At 42.9% G+C, this 22,004-nt stretch overlaps 1 protein-coding gene and 2 long non-coding RNA genes across 3 annotated transcripts; all 3 read left to right on the top strand.

Moving 5' to 3' along the window:
* The first annotated feature begins 90 nt into the window (after window positions 1–90).
* LOC115184960 (uncharacterized) lies at window positions 91–829 on the top strand. The gene is made up of 4 exons (XR_003874704.1): window positions 91–137; window positions 339–392; window positions 563–616; window positions 809–829. It is a non-coding gene; the product is annotated as an uncharacterized LOC115184960 (long non-coding RNA).
* Window positions 829–1,310, top strand: LOC115184959 (uncharacterized). The gene is made up of 3 exons (XR_003874703.1): window positions 829–861; window positions 945–1,052; window positions 1,220–1,310. It is a non-coding gene; the product is annotated as an uncharacterized LOC115184959 (long non-coding RNA).
* Window positions 1,311–1,516: 206 nt separating this feature from the next.
* LOC115184964 (collagen alpha-1(I) chain-like) lies at window positions 1,517–18,054 on the top strand. Its single transcript, XM_029745543.1, has 21 exons — window positions 1,517–1,564; window positions 1,724–1,831; window positions 2,987–3,094; window positions 3,175–3,228; window positions 3,677–3,730; window positions 4,053–4,160; window positions 4,461–4,514; window positions 5,151–5,204; window positions 5,351–5,404; window positions 5,574–5,627; window positions 6,385–6,492; window positions 6,613–6,700; window positions 7,003–7,056; window positions 7,277–7,331; window positions 7,416–7,510; window positions 7,823–7,875; window positions 11,078–11,131; window positions 11,538–11,645; window positions 11,886–11,939; window positions 17,474–17,563; window positions 17,815–18,054. Exons 2-21 carry the CDS (start codon window positions 1,811–1,813, stop codon window positions 18,052–18,054), a joined length of 1,560 nt encoding a protein of 519 aa, XP_029601403.1. The 5' UTR covers window positions 1,517–1,564; window positions 1,724–1,810.
* Window positions 18,055–22,004: the final 3,950 nt, after the last annotated feature.

The following is a 22,004-nucleotide window of genomic DNA, read 5'->3' as shown; positions in this document are numbered from 1 at the left end:
GTGGGTTAACTGCCTTGTTCAGGGGCAGAATGACAGATTTGCGACCAATACAATTGTTTTTGACTTGTCTGTTTCCATGCTGTCTGTCACAGGGCTCCTCTGGACATGATGGACCTCATGGACCAACTGGAGACAGGGTAAGGACAGGAACATCATGGTTCATTGATCGGTTTATTGATTGATTGGTTATTAGTTGATTGGCTGATTTGTTAATTAGTACATTTGTTGATTGGTTGTGTAAGTGTTTGGTTGATTTGTTAATTGGCTAACTGGCTAATTGCTTAATTGGATAAGTGTTTGATGAATTAATTGATTGACTGATTAATTGTGTTGTCTAGGGGCCTCAAGGGCCACAAGGACGGAACGGGGAATCAGGACCCAAGGGACCCAACGTGAGTGACCAACACACACACCACACACACACACACACACACACACACACACACACACACACACACACCACACACACAAAAGAGTACTATTGAGGACACTCAGTTCTGCTGTCATTGTAGTGTAACAGGATGTTGAACTGTGTGACTGTGATGTCCCTTCCTGTGTGTAGGGTCCAGCGGGGAAAGATGGACTTCCGGGTCACCCAGGTCAGAGAGGGGAGCCGGTGAGTAGAGGTTAGAGGTCACAAGAAGTTACCTAGATATACCTATCCATCCACTAATGTCTCTCTCTTCTCTTTCTCTTGCTCTCTCTCTCTCCCTCCCCCTCTTTCCTCCTTATCTCTCTCGCTCTCGCTCTCTCTCTCTCTCTCTCTCTCTCTCTCTCTCTCTCTCTCTCTCTCTCTCTCTCTCTCCAGGGTTTCCAAGGAGAGACGGGCCCCCAGGTCCAGGAGGTGTTGTGGGGCCACAGGTGAGTCTGATTGGTTGCTATGTGTGTTCTCTCTAACCTGATTGGTCTGTTTGTGTTCTCTCTAACCTGATTGGTTGCTGCAGGGTAAATCAGGTGAGACCGGGTCATTGGGAGACAGAGGTCACCCCGGGTCACCTGGCGTACCGGGAGAGCAGGGCTTACCTGGCGCTGCCGGGAAGGAGGGAGCTAAGGTAATTCTTCATCATCATAATCATCATCATAATCATCACAATCATCATCATTGTTTTCACCCCGATAATCACCATTACCAGTCATTACAAGAATCATCTTCACTGGTTAGTTCAATTGACCTCATGAGCATTCCACCAATCAGAGCTGTTGTTGTTGTTGTTTCCAGGGCGACCCGGGTACAGGAGGGACTTCTGGGAAAGCTGGTCCTCCAGGACTCAGGGGCTTCAGAGGCAGCAGAGGGGCCGCCGGGGGCATGGTAACACACACACACACACACACACACCACACAACACACACACACACCACACCACACACCACACAGACAGACAGACACACACTGACACACTGACACACTGACACACTGACACACTGACACACTGACAGACAGACAGACACACTGACACACTGACACACTGACACACAGATCCTGTGATGGTGTGAGCATGTGTTCTCCCCAGGTCCTGCTGGTCTGAAAGGAGGTGAAGGACCAGTCGGAGCAGCAGGAGCTATAGTGAGTCCTCTCTCCTCTCCTTCTACTTCTGTCCTCTCTCTATTCCTCACTTCCTCTCTCTCCATCTTCCCTGCCAACACAGACCCCAGACAGACAGTGTGAAGATGTATAATGCACATATGTATATCCCCACCCCCCTCCCCCTCTCTCTCTCTGCAGGGGGCCGGTGGTGAGAGGGGTCCTCCAGGGTCAGCCGGTGCCATTGGTCAGCCTGGGAGGGCAGGGGCTGTGGGTGGACCTGGACCAATGGGAGAGAAGGGGGAACCGGTAGGTACAGTAAAGGTGTTCCATATTCTGAGTTCTGAGTTCCATATTCCGTATTCTGAGTTCTGAGTTCATTATTCTGAGTTCTGAGTTCCGTATTCTGAGTTCTGAGTTCCATATTCCGTATTCTGAGTTCTGAGTTCCGTATTCTGAGTTCTGAGTTCCATATTCTGAGTTCTGAGTTTCGTATTCTGAGTTCTGAGTTCCGTATTCCGTATTCTGAGTTCTGAGTTCCATATTCTGAGTTCCGTATTCTGAGTTCCATATTCTGAGTTCCATATTCTGAGTTCCGTATTCTGAGTTCCATATTCTGTGTTCCATATTCTGAGTTCTGTGTTCCATATTCTGAGTTCCATATTCTGAGTTCTGTGTTCCATATTCTGAGTTCTGAGTTCCGTATTCTGAGTTCTGAGTTCCGTATTCTGAGTTCCGTATTCTGAGTTCCGTATTCTGAGTTCCATATTCTGTGTTCCATATTCTGAGTTCTGAGTTCCGTATTCTGAGTTCTGAGTTCCTTATTCTGAGTTCTGAGTTCCATATTTTTGAGTTCTGAGTTCCATATTCTGAGTTCTGTGTTCCATATTCTGAGTTCTGAGTTCCGTATTCTGAGTTCTGAGTTCCATATTCTGAGTTCCGTATTCTGAGTTCCATATTCTGTGTTCCATATTCTGAGTTCTGTGTTCCATATTCTGAGTTCCATATTCTGAGTTCTGTGTTCCATATTCTGAGTTTGAGTTCCGTATTCTGAGTTCTGAGTTCCGTATTCTGAGTTCCGTATTCTGAGTTCCGTATTCTGAGTTCCATATTCTGTGTTCCATATTCTGAGTTCTGAGTTCCGTATTCTGAGTTCTGAGTTCCGTATTCTGAGTTCTGAGTTCCATATTTTTGAGTTCTGAGTTCCATATTCTGAGTTCTGTGTTCCATATTCTGAGTTCTGAGTTCCGTATTCTGAGTTCTGAGTTCCATATTCTGAGTTCTGAGTTCCGTATTCTGAGTTCTGAGTTCCATATTCTGAGTTCTGAGTTCCGTATTCTGAGTTCTGAGTTCCATACTCTGAGTTCATCATTTCATATTGTGAGTTCTGTGTTCTGAGACTCTATAGTTCCAGAGTTGTGTGTAGGTAATGTAACTGTCTGTCTATGTGTTGTGTTGTCCCAGGGAGGGGCGGGCCCCATTGGACCATCAGGACAGGATGGAGACCAGGGACCTCTAGGACTACCTGGAGCTGCAGGCCCTGCAGGACCCCCAGGAGAGGATGGGGATAAGGTAACATGGCCCTGCCCCTGTGTGTGTTGTTGTTGTTGTTGTTGTGTGTATCTGAAGGCATTTGTTGTGTGTGTGTGTAGGGAGAGACTGGAGGACCAGGGCAGAAGGGCAGCAAAGGAGACAAAGGAGAATCAGTGAGTCTACTGAGATAATTACTACACCAAATCTACACCAATATTACACTAATACAGTACTACACCAATACTACCCTAATACTACACTAATACTACACGAATACTACCCTAATACTACCCTGATACTACACAAGTACTACATCATACTACACTAATACTACCACAGATCTACACTAATACTGCACCAATACTGCACCAATACTACCCTCACACTAATACTAAACCAATATTACCCTAATAATACCCTAATACTACACAGGTACTACATAATACTCCACTAATACTACCACAAGACTACACTAATACTACACCAATACTGCACCAATACTACACCAATACTGCACCAATACTACACTAATACTACACTAATACCAAATATTAAACCATTTAGTCTCATGAAGCCTGTTATCTACCCAGTAACTAACTAATATTGTCTGTGTCTCTATAGGGCCCCCCAGGACCAACCGGTGGCCAGGGGCCGATGGGGCAGTCAGGAGTTCCAGTGAGTCTGTTGTACAACCACATACCTGTAATGTTTCTCTAGTCTAAAGGATTCATTTTGATGATTAAAAGTAATCCTCTCCTATCCCTCTCCTCTCCTCCCTACACCTTCTCTCTCTCTCCCCTGCCCCTCCTATCCCTCTCCTCTCCTCCCTACCCCCCTTCTCTCTCTTCCCTCCTCCCCTTTCCCTCCCATTCTACCCTTTCTCTCCTTCCTCCCCTCCTCTCCATCCCCTCCTCCCTACACCCTCTCTCTCTCTCCCCCTATCCCTCCTACCCCCTCTTCTCTCCTCTCCTCTCCTCTCCCTCCTCCTCTCTCCTAGGGTTTGGATGGGGAGTCAGGTCCCAGGGGCCAGCAGGGAATGTACGGGGCCAAGGGTGACGAGGGTCTCCGGGGCTTCAAGGGCTCCAAAGGACCCATCGGACTACAGGTGAGACACACCACACCACACACACACACCCCACACCACCACACACACACACACACACACACACACACACCACACACACACACAACACCACAACACACACACACACACACACACACACACACACAGGTGAGCGGCCTCATGTGTCAGGCTTCTTAGATTCTCAATATTCTCATGTGATATTGTCTTGGGGGGTGTTGCTGTAGTCATGGTAATTGACCCCAGTAATTGCCATCCTTACAACTTTAGTTTGTCAATCAACTGTTTATAACAATTCTAAACGTGAGGTCGTGTGTTTCCTAGGGGATGCCTGGTCTTCCAGGGGAGAAGGGGGAGAGCGGACACATCGGCTTGATGGTGAGGTCACATCCTGTCTTAATGACACTGTTTCCTGTCAGCCTACTGATACAGATACATAATGGTTTGGAACTAGATAGGTGGATGGAGATTGATTAGTGATTGTGACATAATTAATTCACATAATGAAGCTAGGTCTATTAATGATCTGTTGATTGATTACTATAATGACTTGATGATCTATTGATTGATTACTATAATGACTTGATGATCTATTGATTGATTACTATACTGACTTGATGATCTATTGATTGATTACTATAATGACTTGATGATCTATTAATTGATTACTATAATGACTTGATGATCTATTGATTGATTACTATAATGAGTTGATGATCTATTAATTGATTACTATAATGACTTGATGATCTATTGATTGATTACTATAATGACTTGATGATCTATTGATTGATTACTATAATGACTTGATGATCTATTGATTGATTACTATAATGACTTGATGATCTATTGATTGATTACTATAATGACTTGATGATCTATTGATTGATTACTATAATGACTTGATGATCTATTGATTGATTACTATAATGACTTGATGATCTATTGATTGATTACTATAATGACTTGATGATCTATTGATTGATTACTATAATGACTGTCTTTTCCTATCAGGGTCGTCCAGGTCAGTTTGGTCCCAGAGGGCCACAAGGGCCTAGTGGGGGACAGGTGAGTACACACACACACACACACACACACACCACCAAACACACCACACACACACACACCACACACACCCACACACCACACCACACACACACACACACACACACACAGAGATGCACACACTCACCTGTCCTCTGTGTGTTGTACAGGGTGCTCTGGGCAGACCTGGTGGGGTTGGACAGCCAGGGGTAAATGGAGAGAAGGTAAGCAGAGACAGCAGTGTTCTGTACACATGTGCTCACTGGGATATTATGTGTCTGTGGAAGAGAGGGGCTAAGGGAGGAGTATTATGATGTCATCTCTCTCTTTCTTCTCTCTTTCTTTCTTTCTTCTTTATTCTTCTTTCTCTCTCTCTCTCTCTCTCTCTCGCAGGGGGAGGATGGAGAATCGGGAGACCCAGGACCCGTTGGTGTATCAGGAGGCAGCGTAAGTCTGGAATACACTGCCATCAGACACACATAACTGCACCACATATCACACTTTCATAAAAGTCATGAAGACATGACTAAAGTTCAGTCAGATTTGTGAACATAATCACTAGCTGTGTGTTGCCGCTTTCCATGTTGTCTGTTGTCTGTAGCTTGTGAGGTGTGGAAATTTGTCTTTGTTGCTTTTGTGCTATATTTCTCGTCTGCATGCTATGTCTTGCCCAGGGACTGCGGTTGAAAATGAGCCAGATGGCTAAATCCGCACTTTTACTGAACGTTGATTAATGTGCACTGTCCCTGTAAAAATAAAAATGAACTCACACTCAAAGTCTATACTCCTCATCTTCTTCAACATCATCAACATCATCATCATCATCATTCTCTCATTGGGTCAAAAACATGATCCTCCTAATTGTCATCTCCCCATATAAAATAAATCAGCATAGTAATTAGTGTTGTCAATAGCACAGAGTCCAAGAGAACACAGCATTCTGGAAGATAATCACAGGTCCTTTCATCTTGTTCATTTTGGATCAACTTCAACTCCCCACCCCTCTCTTTCTCTCCTTTCCCTCTCTCTGTCCCCCACCCTCCCTTTCTCTCCTTTCACTCTCTCTGTCCCCCACCCCTCTCTCTGTCCCCCTATTGCTCTCTCTGTCCCCCACCCCTCTCTCTGTCCCCCACCCCTCTCTCTGTCCCCCACCCGTCTCTCTGTCCCCCCTCTCTCTCTCTCTGCCCCCCCCTCACCACCCCAGGGGGATATAGGTGACCAGGGGGAGAAGGGGGACTCAGGTCTCTCTGGAGCAGCAGGGCCCCCAGGAGCCAGAGGCCCCCCAGGAGAGGACGGGGCCAAGGGAAACTCTGTGAGTTACATATGAACACTGTAAATTCTCACATAATACACATTCACCCTTTCATAATAATCCTTTCTGTCCTTTTCTCTCTCTTTCTCGCTTCCCTCCCTACCCCCTCTCTCTCCTCAGGGTCCGATTGGTTTTCCAGGAGACTCAGGACAGCCAGGGGAGGCAGGACCTAACGTGAGTTTTCCATTCTTCTCTCCACTGTTCCCCGGTACTGAACATACCACCTCTATTACAGGGGCAAGTTAAGTCTTTCTCTCTCTCTCTTTCTCTGTCGGTATGTTCTCTCTCTCTCTCTCTCTCTCTCTCTCTCTCTCTCTCTCTCTCTTTGTATGTTCTCTCTCTCTCCTCTCTCTCTCTCTCTTCTCTCTGTTGCTCTCTCTCTCTCTCCTCTCTCTCTCTCTCTCTCTCCCTTCTCTCTCTCCTCTCTCTCTCCTCCTCTCTCTCTCCTCCTCTCTCCTCTCTCCTCTCTCCTCTCTCTCTCTCTCTCGGTCTGCTCTCTCTGTCTTACAGGGGAGGATGGAGGTCCTGGATCCAAGGGAGATGGCTGGAGATCCAGGGAAATCAGTGAGTGTTTCATATGTCTGGTATATCATCTGTATAAGGTATATGTGCAGGTTCATACAGCGTTCCAACCCACACAAATCCATTAAATCAGTTCCATCTGTGAACCACCACTACCAGAGAGATGGAGTATGTTGAGGTCTCCTGCATCTGATTGTCTCATTGTTCAGACGTTTCAGGTGTTTTCTACAATTTCAGGGGTTTTCATTGTTGTTTTCTGTAGGGTCCCACAGGAGCATCAGGGGAAACCCGGCCCCTCAGGACCACCGGGACGCAGGGTGGAGAGAGACAGAGTGTCACTGTGTGTTAGTTAGTTCATATGTAATTGTCAATATCTAAGTATTCATCTATTTTCCTGTTAGGGTCACCTGGGTAAAGAAGGAGCAGGGGAAAGCAGGGATGAAAGGAGGCGAAGGGCTCTCCAGGTTGGAGGGGTCTCCTGGGGAAGACAGGACCGGTGGGAGCCCAGGGACATTCTGGTAAACCAGTCCTAGTGGTCTCAGAGGGATCCCTGGCCCAGCGGTGAGCACACACACCCGTGCCCCTGACCTGTCAAGCTCATCACCACACAACCTCATAAGCCGGATGTACTATACTGCGAATGCAAAACTGACCAACTTCATCAATGACAATACAGATAAAATAAAAAAATAATGATTCTGTCTGTCTCCTCTCTCTCTCTCTCTCTCTCTCTCTCCTCTCTCTCTCCTCTACTCTCTATCACTGTCTCTCTCTCTCTCTCTCTGTCTCCTCTCTCCCTCTCTCTCAGGGGGAACAAGGTTTAATGGACCACCAGGTGTAACAGGACCACCAGGACCCATGGTAAAACAACAGTCTACACCTTCATCCATCAATCTCTCCAATCCTTCCATCCCACTCCATCCATTGTCCCTTTCTCCACAGTCTAACAGCCCTATCGCAGTCACTACTATAGACCCATACATCCTTGTATCAGTCTACCAGCCCTATCTCAGTCACTACTATAGACCCATACATCCTGTATCAGTCTACAGCCCTATCTCAGTCACTACTATGACCCATACATCCTGTACAGTCTACAGCCCTATCTCAGTCACTATTATAGACCCTACATCCTGCATCAGTCTACAGCCCTATCTCAGTCACACTATAGACCCATACATCCTGTATCAGTCTACAGCCCTATCTCAGTCACACTATAGACCCATACATCCTGTATCAGGTCTACAGCCCTATCTCAGTCACTACTATAGACCCATACATCCTGTATCAGTCTACAGCCTATCTCAGTCACTACTATAGGACCCCTACTCCGGTATCAGTCTACAAGCCCTATCCGTCATACTATAGGACCCATACATCCTGTATCAGTCTACAGCCCTATCTCAGTCACTACTATAGACCCATACATCCTGTATCAGTCTACAGCCCTATCTCAGTCACTATTATATACCCCATACATCCTGCTCAGTCTACAGCCCTATCTCAGTCACTACTATAGACCCATACATCATGTATCAGTCTACAGCCCTATCTCAGTCACTACTATAGACCCATACATCCTGTATCAGTCTACAGCCCTATCTCAGTCACACTATAGACCCATACATCCTGTATCTCAGTCTGCAGCCCTATCTCAGTCACTATTATAGACCCATACATCCTGTATCAGTCTACAGCCCTATCTCAGTCACTTATTATAGACCCATACATCCTGCATCAGTCTACAGCCCTATCTCAGTCACTACTATAGACCCATACATCCTGTATCAGTCTACAGCCCTATCTCAGTCACTACTATAGGACCCATACATCCTGTATCAGTCTACAGCCCTATCTCAGTCACTATTATAGACCCATACATCCTGCATCAGTCTACAGCCCTATCTCAGTCACACTATAGACCCATACATCCTGTATCAGTCTACAGCCCTATCTCAGTCACACTATAGACCCATACATCCTGTATCAGTCTACAGCCCTATCTCAGTCACTACTATAGACCCATACATCCTGTATCAGTCTACAGCCCTATCTCAGTCACTACTATAGACCCATACATCCTGTATCAGTCTACAGCCCTATCTCAGTCACTACTATAGACCCACTACATCCTGTATCAGTCTGCAGCCCTATCTCAGTCACTACTATAGACCCATACATCCTGTATCAGTCTACAGCCCTATCTCAGTCACTATTATAGACCCATACATCCTGCATCAGTCTACAGCCCTATCTCAGTCCACTACTATAGACCCATACATCCTGTATCAGTCTACAGCCCTATCTCAGTCACTACTATAGACCCATACATCCTGTATCAGTCTACAGCCCTATCTCAGTCACACTATAGACCCATACATCCTGTATCAGTCTACAGCCCTATCTCAGTCACTATTATAGACCCATACATCCTGTATCAGTCTACAGCCCTATCTCAGTCACTATTATAGACCCATACATCCTGCATCAGTCTACAGCCCTATCTCAGTCACCTACTATAGACCCATACATCCTGTATCCGTCTACAGCCCTATCTCAGTCACTACTATAGACCCAACATTCCGGTATCCAGTCTACAGCCCTATCTCAGTCACACTATAGACCCATACATCCTGTATCAGTCTACAGCCCTATCTCAGTCACTATTATAGACCCATACATCCTGTATCAGTCTACAGCCCTATCTCAGTCACTACTATAGACCCATACATCCTGTATCAGTCTACAGCCCTATCTCAGTCACACTATAGACCCATACATCCTGTATCAGTCTACAGCCCTATCTCAGTCACTACTATAGACCCATACATCCTGTATCAGTCCTACAGCCCTATCTCAGTCACTACTATAGACCCATACATCCTGTATCAGTCTACAGCCCTATCTCAGTCACTACTATAGACCCATACATCCTGTATCAGTCTACAGCCCTATCTCAGTCACTATTATAGACCCATACATCCTGTATCAGTCTACAGCCCTATCTCAGTCACTACTATAGACCCATACATCCTATATCAGTCTACAGCCCTATCTCAGTCACTACTATAGACCATACATCCTGTATCAGTCTACAGCCCTATCTCAGTCACTACTATAGACCCATACATCCTGTAGCAGTCTACAGCCCTATCTCAGTCACTACTATAGACCCATGCATCCTATATCAGTCTCTACAAACACAAGTTATTGTGTTAGTTTACTCAGGCTAGTTTACTCAGGCTAGTTTACAAAGGCTAGTTTACTAAGGCTAGTTTACAAAGGCTAGTTTACTAAGGCTAGTTTACTCAGGCTAGTTTACTCAGGCTAGTTTACTCAGGCTAGTTTACTAAGGCTAGTTTACTAAGGCTAGTTTACTAAGGCTGGTTAACTAAGGCTAGTTTACTCAGGCTAGTTTACTCAGGCTAGTTTACTAAGGCTAGTTTACTCAGGCTAGTTTACTAAGGATAGTTAACTAAGGCTAGTTTACTAAGGCTAGTTTACTAAGGCTAGTTTTACAAAGGCTAGTTACTAAGGCGAGTTAATAAGGCTAGTTACTCAGGCTAGTTTACTAAGGATAGTTTACAAAGGCTAGTTTACAAAGGCTAGTTTACTAAGGCTAGTTTACTAAGGCTAGTTTACTAAGGCTAGTTTACAAAGGCTAGTTTACTAAGGCGAGTTAAATAAGGCTATTTTTACTAAGGCTAGTTTACTCAGGCTGGTTTACTAAGGCTAGTTTACTCAGGCTAGTTTACTAAGGCTAGTTTACTCAGGCTAGTTTACTAAGGCTGTGTCCCAAATGGCCCTAGATCTATGTGCCCAGATCTAAAGTAGTGCACTATATAGGGAATAGGAAGACCTATGTGCCCTGATCTAAAGTAGTGCACTATATAGGGAATAGGAAGACCTATGTGCCCTGGTCTAAAGTAGTGCACTATATAGGGAACAGGGTACCATTTGGGACGGAACCCTACATGACCTTGCAGTTGTACTACTCTGACCTCTAGTTTTGAGCACTAGCTTGAACCTCTGTCACCTTTGACCTCTGTCCTCTCTCCTACAGGGTCCTCCAGGACTACCGGGGTTGAAGGGAGATCCAGGCAGGAAGGGAGACAAGGTGACAACACACACACACACACACAGTGATAACTAAGTGTGTGTTATGTGTGTAGGGTCATCCCAGTGCTAACTAAGTGTGTGTTATGTGTGTAGGGTCATCACAGTGATAACTAAGTGTGTGTTATGTGTGTAGGGTCATCACAGTGATAACTAAGTGTGTGTAGGGTCATCCCAGTGATAACTAAGTGTGTGTTATGTGTGTAGGGTCATCACAGTGATAACTAAGTGTGTGTTATGTGTGTAGGGTCATCACAGTGATAACTAAGTGTGTGTTATGTGTGTAGGGTCATCACAGTGATAACTAAGTGTGTGTTATGTGTGTAGGGTCATCACAGTGATAACTAAGTGTGTGTTATGTGTGTAGGGTCATCCCAGTGATAACTAAGTGTGTGTTATGTGTGTAGGGTCATGGAGGTCTGATTGGGCTGATAGGCCCTCCAGGAGAGTTTGGAGAGAAGGGAGACAGAGGATTTCCAGGGAACCAGGGTCTACTGGGACCCAAAGGAGACGAGGTGACACACACACACACACACACACACACACACACACACACACCACAACACACACACACACCACACACACACACACACACACACACACGTGAATCCAAGGCTCTTGGTCTGATACATACTGTTAGCCCTTTCAGCTAAAGCCTGGACCATGTCTAGCAATGTTACTGATGGTGATTGCAAACCACCAGCATTACACACACGTACATGTTGTTGTATTGATGGTGTGTTTTGTTGATTCAGGGTCTGGTTGGTCTAGCAGGTCCTAATGGTCCTCCAGGTCTACCTGGTCTCTCTGTGAGTATCACTATCTATTTCTATTACTATTACAATTAATTACTATTATTATTACTTACCATTACAATTACAATTACTTACTATTATTATACTTACTATAATTATTACTAACTATTACAATTACTTACTATTACTGTTACAATTACTTACTATTACTTTTACAAATACTTAGTATTACAATTAATTACTTTTACAATTACTTACTATTACAATTATTTACTATTATTATTACTTACTATAACAATTTCTTACTATTACTGTTACAATTACTTAGTATTACAATTAATTACTTTTACAATTACTTACTATTACAATTTCTTAATATTACAATTACTTACTATTATTATTACTTACTATTATAATTAATTACTATTACAATTAATTACTATTATTATTACTTACTATTTGAATAACAATTACTTACTATTATTACTACATAATACTACTTACTACAACAATTACATACTATTACAATTACTTACTATTATTTTTAGTTACTATTACTTACTATTATAATTACTTACTATTACAAGTACTTACTTTTACAATTACAATGACTTACTATTACTATTACTTACTATTACTATTACCATTGCTGTTACATTACTATCACTTGTTACTTACTTTTCTTACTATTACTTTTTGTGGGTAATAGCCGTGAAGGCATTCATCATTATCAATTAAATTTTATTAGTCACATGCGCCGAATACAACAGGTGTAGACCTTACAGTTAAATGCTGAATACAACAGGTGTAGACCTTACAGTGAAATGCTGAATACAACAGGTGAACACCTTACAGTTAAATGCTGAATACAACAGGTGTAGACCTTACAGTGAAATGCTGAATACAACAGGTGTAGACCTTACAGTGAAATGCTGATACAACAGGTGTAGACCTTACAGTGAAATGCTGAATACAACAGGTGAAGTAGACCTTACAGTGAAATGCTGAATACAACAGGTGTAGTAGACCTTACAGTGAAATGCTGAATACACAGGTGTAGACCTTACAGTGAAATGCTGAATACAACAGGTTGTAGACCTTACAGGTGAAATGCTGAATACAACAGGTGTAGACCTTACAGTGAAATGCTGTTACTTACTATCTATTTTACTTACTATTACTAGTACTTACTAATGATATTGCTTACTATTACTATGAATACTCTACTGTTACTTATTATTACTATACCTTACTATCGATATACTTACTCTTTCTTACTATACTAGTTCTTTCTTTTACTTACTATTACTGTTACTTACTATTACCATTACTTACCCTTACTGTTACTTACTATTACAATTACTTACTATCGATATTACTGACTCTTTTTACTTTTACTATTACTTTACTATCTATATTACTACTATTACTGTTACTTACTGTTTACTATACCTTACTATCTTTATTACTTACTATTACTATACCTTACTATCTTTATTACTTACTATTACTATACCTTACTATCTTTATTACTTACTATGACTATACCTTACTAGCTTTATTACTTACTATTACCTATACCTTACTATCTTTATTACTTACTGTCAATATTATTTACTCTTTCTTACTATTACTAGTTATTTCTTTTACTTACTATCACTATTACTTACTATTACCATTACTTACCCTTACTGTTACTTATTATCGATATTACTGACTCTTGTTTACTTTACTATACCTTACTATCTATATTACTTACTATCTATATTACTTACTATTACTATACCTTACTATCTTTATTACTTACTATTACTTACCTTACTATCTTTATTACTTACTATTACTATACCTTACTATCTTTATTACTTACTCTGTCTTACTATTACTACTACTTTCTATTACTATTTCTTACTATTACTATTACTTACTATTACTGTTACTTGCTATTACTATTAGAGGTCGACCGATTATGATTTTTCAACGCTGATACCGATGATTGGGGGACCACAAAAAGGCCGATACCAATTAATCTGCTGATTTATTTATTTATTTGTAATAATGACAATTACAACTATACTGAATGAACACTTATTTTAACTGAATACAATACATCAATAAAATCAATTTAGCCTCAAATAAATAATGAAACATATTCAATTTGGTTTAAATAATGCAAAAACAAAGTGTTGGAGAAGAAAGTAAAAGTGCAATATGTGCCATGTAAAAAAGCTAACGTTTAAGTTCCTTGCTCAGAACATGAGAACATATGAAAGCTGGTGGTTCCTTTTAACATGAGTCTTCAATATTCCCAGGTAAGAAGTTTTAGGTTGTAATTATTATAGGAATTATAGGACTATTTCTCTCTATACCATTTGTATTTCATATACCTTTGACTTTTGGATGTTCTTATAAGCACTTTAGTATTGCCAGTGTAACAGTGTAGCTTCCGTCCCTCTCCTCGCTCCTACCTGGGCTCGAACCAGGAACACATCGACAACAGCCACCCTCGAAGCATCGTTACCCAGGGGAAGAACTACTTCAAGGTCTCAGAGCGAGTGACCGTCGCCGATTGAAACGCTACTAGCGCACACCCCGCTAACTAGCTAGCCATTTCACATCGGTTACACCAGCCTAATCTCGGGATTTGATAGGCTTGAAGTCATAAACAACTCAATGCTTGAAGCACAGCGAAGAGCTGCTGGCAAATGCACTAAAGTGCTGTTTGAATGAATGCGTACGAGCCTGCTGCTGCCTACCACCGCTTAGTCAGACTGCTCTATCAAATATCAAATCATAGACTTAATTATAACATAATAACACACAGAAATGCGAGCCTTAGGTCATTAACATGGTCAAATCCGAAAACTATCATCTCGAAAACAAAACGTTTATTCTTTCAGTGAAATACGGAACCGTTCCGTGTTTTATCTAACGGGTGTCATCCCTAAGTCTAAATATTGCTGTTACATTGTACAACCTTCAATGTTATGTCATAATTATGTACAATTCTGGCAAATTAATTACGGTCTTTGTTAGGAATAAATGGTCTTCACACAGTTCGCAACGAGCCAGGCGGCTTAAAACCGCTGCATATACCCTGATTGCTTGCACGGAACGCAAGAGAAGTGACACAATTTCCCTAGTAATAAGAAATTCATGTTAGCAGGCAATATTAACTAAATATGCAGGTTTAAAAGTATATACTTGTGTATTGATTTTAAAGAAAGGCATTGATGTTTCTGGTTAGGTACATTGGTGCAATGACAGTGCTTTTTTCGCGAATGCGCTTGTTAAATCATCACCCGTTTGGCAAAGTAGGCTGTGATTCGATGAGAAATTAACAGGCACCGCATCGATTATATGCAACGCAGGACACGCTAGATAGACTAGTAATATCATCAACCATGTGTAGTTACCTAGTGATTATGTTAAGATTGATTGTTTTTTATAAGAAAAGTTTAATGCTAGCTAGCAATTACCTTGGCTTCTTGCTGCACTCGCGTAACAGGTAGTCAGCCTGCCACGCAGGCTCCTCGTGGAGTGCAATGTAAGGCAGGTGGTTAGTGCGTTGGACTAGTAACCTGAAGGTTGCAAGATCGAATCCCCGAGCTGACAAGTTAAACATCTGTTGTTCTGCCCCTGAACAAGGCAGTTAACCCACCGTTCCTAGGCCGTCATTGAAAATAAGAATGTGTTCTTAACTGACTTGCCTAGTTAAATAAAGGGAAAAAATATATAATAAAAAATCGGCCACAATCGGTGTCCAAAAATGCTAATTACCGATTGTTATGAAAATTTGAAATCGGCCCAAATTAATCGGCCATTCTGATTAATCGGTCGACCTCTAATTACTATTACTGTTACTTGCTATTACTATTATTGTTACTTACTATTACTATTACTTACTATCTATATTACTTACTATTACTGTTACTTGCTATATATACTACTTATTCTTACTTTTACTATTACTTACTATTACTATACCTTACTATCTTTATTACTTACTCTTTCTTACTATTGCTATTACTTACTATTGCTATTACTTACTATAAATATGACTTACTTTTCTTACTATTACTGTTACTTACTATCTATATTACTTACTATTACTGTTACTTACTATCTATATTACTTACTGTTACTATTACTTACTATCTATATTACTTACTATTACGTACTATCTATATTACTTACTGTTACTATTACTTACTATCTATATTACTTACTATTACTGTTACTTACAATTACTAGTACTTACTATCACTATGACTATTACTTACTATTACTGTACCTTACTATCGATATTACTTACTCTTTTTTACTATTACTAGTTCTTACTTTTACTTACTATCCCTATTACTTACTATCACTATTACTTACTATTACTGTCACTTACTATCACTATTACTTACTATTACTGTTACTTACTGTCGATATTACTTACTCTTTCTTACTATTACTGTTACTTATGATTACTATTACTTACTATCTATATTATTACTTACTATTACTGTCCCTTACTATTACTTACAATTACTTACTATTTATATTGTTATAACTATGTTATGGTTACTGAAAGGATCTCTGTGATTTGTACTTCTGTCATCTTTCTCTCCACATCCATCATTATTTGTCTTTCTCTCTCTCTCTCTCTCTCTCTCTCTAGCTCTATCTCTCTCTCTGTCTCTCTATCTCTCTCTCTCTCTCTCTCTCTCTAGCTCTATCTCTCTCTCTGTCTCTCTATCTCTCTCTCTCTCTCTCTCTCTCTGTCTCTCTCTCTCTCTCTCTCTGTCTCTGTTGCTCTCTCTCTCTTTTGCTCTCTATCTCTGTCTCTCTCTTTCTCGCTCTCTGTCTCTCTTTCTCTCTCTCTCTGTCTCTCTTTCTCTCTCTCTCTGTATCTCTCTCTCTCTCAATTCAATTCAATTAAATTTGCTTTATTGGCATGACGTAGCAATGTACACATAGCCAAAGATTACTTTGGATATTTACAATATGAAAATAATAAGAACAAAATTGTCATGGGACAACAGTAACAACAATAACCAAGGGTCAAAATAACCATACATTGCACAATAACAATATGTGCAGGTGTGGTTGGTTCTGTCAGACACTGTCCCTCATCTTAAGGCAGGCAGCAATGTAGTGCGCTGCCAACCCACAGCTCTCCTGCGTCCTCCCCCAACAGGACGGGTAGCCTACTCATGGGGTCTTTGAAACCTTGAATAAGGGTTTCAAATTTGGGGAAATGTGATTGTTTTATATTTTTTACATTTTGTCAGGAAATGCAGCTCTGTCTCAGGTGCTGCTGTTGTGCAGTGGTTGCACAGCCTTTCCTCTACAGGAGCCAGGTTTTCCTGTGTCTACCCTTCTCAATGGAAAGGCTGTGCTCACTGAGCCTGTACTTTGTCAAGGTTTTTCTAAGGTTTTGATTAGTAACCATGGTCAAATTGTTTGCTTTTGCTTTCCCCTCTCTCTCCTCTCTCTCTCTCTCTCTTTCTGTGTCATGCACTCTCTTTCTCTCTCTCTCTGTATATCTCTCTCTTTCTTTCTCTCTCTCTCTCTCTCTCTCTCTCTCTCTCTCTTAGGGTAGAGTAGGACAGAAGGGTTCTAAAGGGAACCAGGGTCCCATCGGTTCTATCGGAGATACAGGTCCTGCTGGCCCTCCTGGACCTCCTGTGAGTTACACCTAGTACATCTGCTTAGAACCTAGAACTTCACCTAGAACCTAGAACCTCACCTAGAAAGTCCACATAGGACCGTAGAGCCACACCTAGAACCACTGCATAGAACCTCCACAAAGTAACCTCCAAATAGAAACCTTAGAATATCACCTAGAACCTTCACATAGAACCTCCATCAGAACCTCAGAAGATCGCATGAAACATTCACATAGAACCTCATTTAGAAATGCCTCTCCTCCTCTCAGGGTCTTCCTGCAGTGTGTCTTGAGTCTCCCCTGGTGCAGAGAGAGGAAGGAGGAGGAGGCAACACTCTTCCTTTGACGGGGGCCGCTCTGGAAGACGATGAAGAGCAAGAGGGGATGGAGGGAAGGGAGGGAGGAGAGGAGGAGAGGAATGCAGGCAGACCAGGCAGGGCAGGAGGAGGAGAAGGAGATGGAGGAGGTGTTTGCGTCTCTCTCTTCTTGAGGACAGAGGTAGAGGTCTGATGACCCCCCTGGGGACCTACCAGTATCCAGCCCGAACCTGCAAGGAGCTACAGCTGTTGTTCCCAAAGTACACTGATGGTACATACCTCTCTATCACTTAATCTGTTCTGTCTGTCTGGTCTGTCTGTCTGTCTGTCTGTCTGTCTGTCTGTCTGTCTGTCTGTCTGTCTGTCTGTCTGTCTGTCTGTCTGTCTGTTCTGTCATCCATCCATCGATCTCTCTATGTCTCTATGTCTCTATCTCTATCTCTATTTCAATCTATACATCTCTCTCTATTTATCATTCTATCTCTATATCAATCTATACATCTATCTCTATCTATCACCAGAGTTTACTGACGGACCTACCTCTCAGTATATCTACCTCTGTCTGTCACTACATCAACAATGTACAACCTAGATAATCAAATTATCAACAGGAGCTTACATGCCCTCTCTACCATCTCTCTCTCTCTCTCTCCCATCTCTCTCTCTCTCGCCATCTATCTCCCGTCTCCTGGTCTCGCCCTCTCTCTCTCATCTCCGCGCTCCTCTCTCTCGTCTCTCTCTCTCCATCTCTCTCCACCCCAAATTCTACCCCCACCCCCCCGTAGGTGAGTACTGGTAGACCCTAACCAGGGTTGCCATAGAGACTCCTTCAAGGTGTTCTGTAACTTCACGGCCGATGGGAGACATGTCGTACCCTGACATTAAGTTCCAGTCGGTGAGTCCACACGATCACTCTCCTCTCCTATCCTCCATATGAGCGAGGGACAAATCACTACAGGTAGAGCTGGGTTCAGTATAGTGAGAAGTGATGATGTACTGTAATGACTGACGTGTCTTCTACAGGTGAGCTGAGTTCCTGGAAAGGAGAGAACCTGGTACCCTGGTACGCCAGTTCAGGAAAGAAAGCAGGTACGCAGTGTGTGTTTCTTGTGATCCTGCTCTCTCCATGATATATCCCTTTTATACTCAATGCATCCTCCCCTCCCTCCCTCCCTCCCTCCCTCCCTCCCTCCCTCCCTCCCTCCCTCCCCTCCCTCCCTCCCTCCCTCCCTCCCTCCCCTCCCTCTCTCTCTCCCTCCCTCCCTCCCTCCTTCCCTCCTCCCTCCTCTCTCTCTCTCCTCTCTCTCTCTCTCTCCCAGTTCTCCTATTCAGGTTCAGATGGCAGTCCGGTCCATGTATCCAGTTGGTGTTTCTTAAGCTGCTGAGTGCTTCATCCAGACAGACGTTCCCTACCACTGTCAAAACTCAGCCGCCTGGCTCCATACCGCCACCTTCAGCCACCAGCATGCGCTGCGCTTCAGAGGGAGCAGTGGAGAGGAGCTCACGCACCAAGACACACACTACATCACAGCACTGCACGACGGCTGCCAGGTAACACACACACTACATCACAGCACTGCACGACGGCTGCCAGGTAACACACACTCATCACAGCACTGCACGACGGCTGCCAGGTAACACACACACTACATCACAGCACTGCACGACGGCTGCCAGGTAACACACACTACATCACAGCACTGCACGACGGCTGCCAGGTAACACACACTACATCACAGCACTGCACGACGGCCAGGTAACACACACAGACACTACATCACAGCACTGCACGACGGCTGCCAGGTGACACAGACAGTCGCAGGCACAGAGACACAGACACACACTCACACTACATCAATACACACGCATGCAGAGACACACACACACACACACGCGCACACACAACACCCACGCACACACACAACACTATTGCTATTGTAATTACAATTGTTAGATGTGTAATAATTCTATCAAGTCTGCATCCCAAATGGACCCTTTTCCCTGAGTAGTGCACTGTATATGGAATAGGGTTCCATTTGGGCCGTGGGGAACCGTGGATATTGGCCCAGGCCTTCAGTGGGGAAAGAAATCTTTCAAACGTTGTACCAAACGAAACAATCTTGAACAACACGGAGACAGCACCTACATTAACATGACCAGGAACACAGCCATACTGTTGACACAACCTGTCCTAACAGCATCACTATCACCAAACACTGTTCACACAACCTGTCCTAACGCCATCACTATCACCAAACACTGTTGACACAACCTGTCCTAACAGCATCACTATCCCCAAACACTGTTCACACAACCTGTCCTAACAGCATCACTATCACCAAACACTGTTGACACAACCTGTCCTAACAGCATCACTATCACCAAACACTGTTGACACAACCTGTCCTAACAGCATCACTATCACCAAACACTGTTGACACAACCTGTCCTAACAGCATCACTATCACCAAACACTGTTGACACAACCTGTCCTAACAGCATCACTATCACCAAAACTGTTGACCCAACCTGTCCTAACAGCATCACTATCACCAAACACTGTTGACACAACCTGTGCTAACAGCATCACTATCACCAAACACTGTTCACACAACCTGTCCTAACAGCATCACTATCACCAAACACTGTTGACACAACCTGTCCTAACACCATCACTATCACCAGACACTGTTGACACAACCTGTCCTAACAGCATCGCTATCACCAAACACTGTTCACACAACCTGTCCTAACACCATCACAATCACCAAACACTGTTGACACCAACCTGTCCTAACAGCATCACTATCACCAAACACTGTTGACACAACCTGTCCTAACAGCATCACTATCACCAAAACACTGTTGATCTAACCTGTCCTAACACCATCACTATATCACCAAAACACTGTTGACAGAACCTGTCCTAACACCATCACTATATCACCAAATCTCTGTTGACACAACCTGTCCTAACAACATCACTATCACCAAAACACTGTTGATCTAACCTGTCCTAACGCCATCACTATATCACCAAAACACTGTTCACACAACCTGTCCTAACGCCATCACTATATCACCAAAACACTGTTGACACAACCTGTCCTATCACCATCACTATATCACCAAAACACTGTAGACACAACCTGTCCTAACGCCATCACTATATCACCAAACACTGTTGGCACAACCTGTCCTAACGCCATCACTATCACCAAAACACTGTTGACACAACCTGTCCTAACAGCATCAATATCACCAAACACTGTTGACACAACCTGTCCTAACACCATCACTATATCACCAAACACTGTTGACACAACCTGTCCTAACAGCATCACTATCACCAAACACTGTTGACACAACCTGTCCTAACACCATCACTATATCACCAAACACTGTTGACACAACCTGTCCTAACAGCATCACTATCACCAAACACTGTTGACACAGCCTGTCCTAACGCCATCACTATATCACCAAACACTGTTGACACAACCTGTCCTAACACCATCACTATATCACCAAAACACTGTTGACACAACCTGTCCTAACAACATCACTATCACCAAAACACTGTTGATCTAACCTGTCCTAACGCCATCACTATCACCAAAACACTGTTGACACAACCTGTCCTAACAACATCACTATCACCAAAACACTGTTGATCTAACCTGTCCTAACGCCATCACTATATCACCAAAACCTGTTGACACAACCTGTCCTAACACCATCACTATCACCAAAACACTGTTGACACAACCTGTCCTAACACCATCACTATCACCAAAACACTGTTGACCTAACCTGTCCTAACACCATTCCTAACAGTTACCATTTCTGTGTCTGTGGGAAGAATTCCAAAAATGCTATTTCTAAATTGAAAAGAATCTGTTTGTCATTTTGAGATGTATTGTTGTTGTATGTCTGTGCATCTTGAGCAGTGACCTGTTGACCTTTGAGAAGGCGGAAGTTTCCATACGTTTTATTAAACAAATTCTGCTCTAATACAATTGAATGGCAGATGCCTTCTATGGAGCTTCTGAGGGCCTAGCCAATGGTGAGCTACTAGCTAGATTTATCTCCCCGGAGATCACCAAAGACAAATCCTCCTCAGGTTTTAAATCAGAATATCAT

Source organism: Salmo trutta, unplaced genomic scaffold (assembly GCF_901001165.1).
Source record: "Salmo trutta unplaced genomic scaffold, fSalTru1.1, whole genome shotgun sequence".
Classification (NCBI taxonomy): domain Eukaryota; kingdom Metazoa; phylum Chordata; class Actinopteri; order Salmoniformes; family Salmonidae; genus Salmo; species Salmo trutta.
The sequence above is the reverse complement of the archived record's forward strand: the minus strand, read 5'-3'. Positions and strand labels throughout refer to the sequence as shown.

Coding starts and splice junctions, on each gene's coding strand:
- LOC115184964 (XM_029745543.1), top strand. CDS start 1,811: ATGGGAGAGAAGGGGGAACCG. Junction 4,515..5,150: donor GCGGACACATCGGCTTGATG/GTGAGGTCACAT, acceptor TTTTCCTATCAG/GGTCGTCCAGGTCAGTTTGG. Junction 5,405..5,573: donor CAGGGGTAAATGGAGAGAAG/GTAAGCAGAGAC, acceptor TCTCTCTCGCAG/GGGGAGGATGGAGAATCGGG.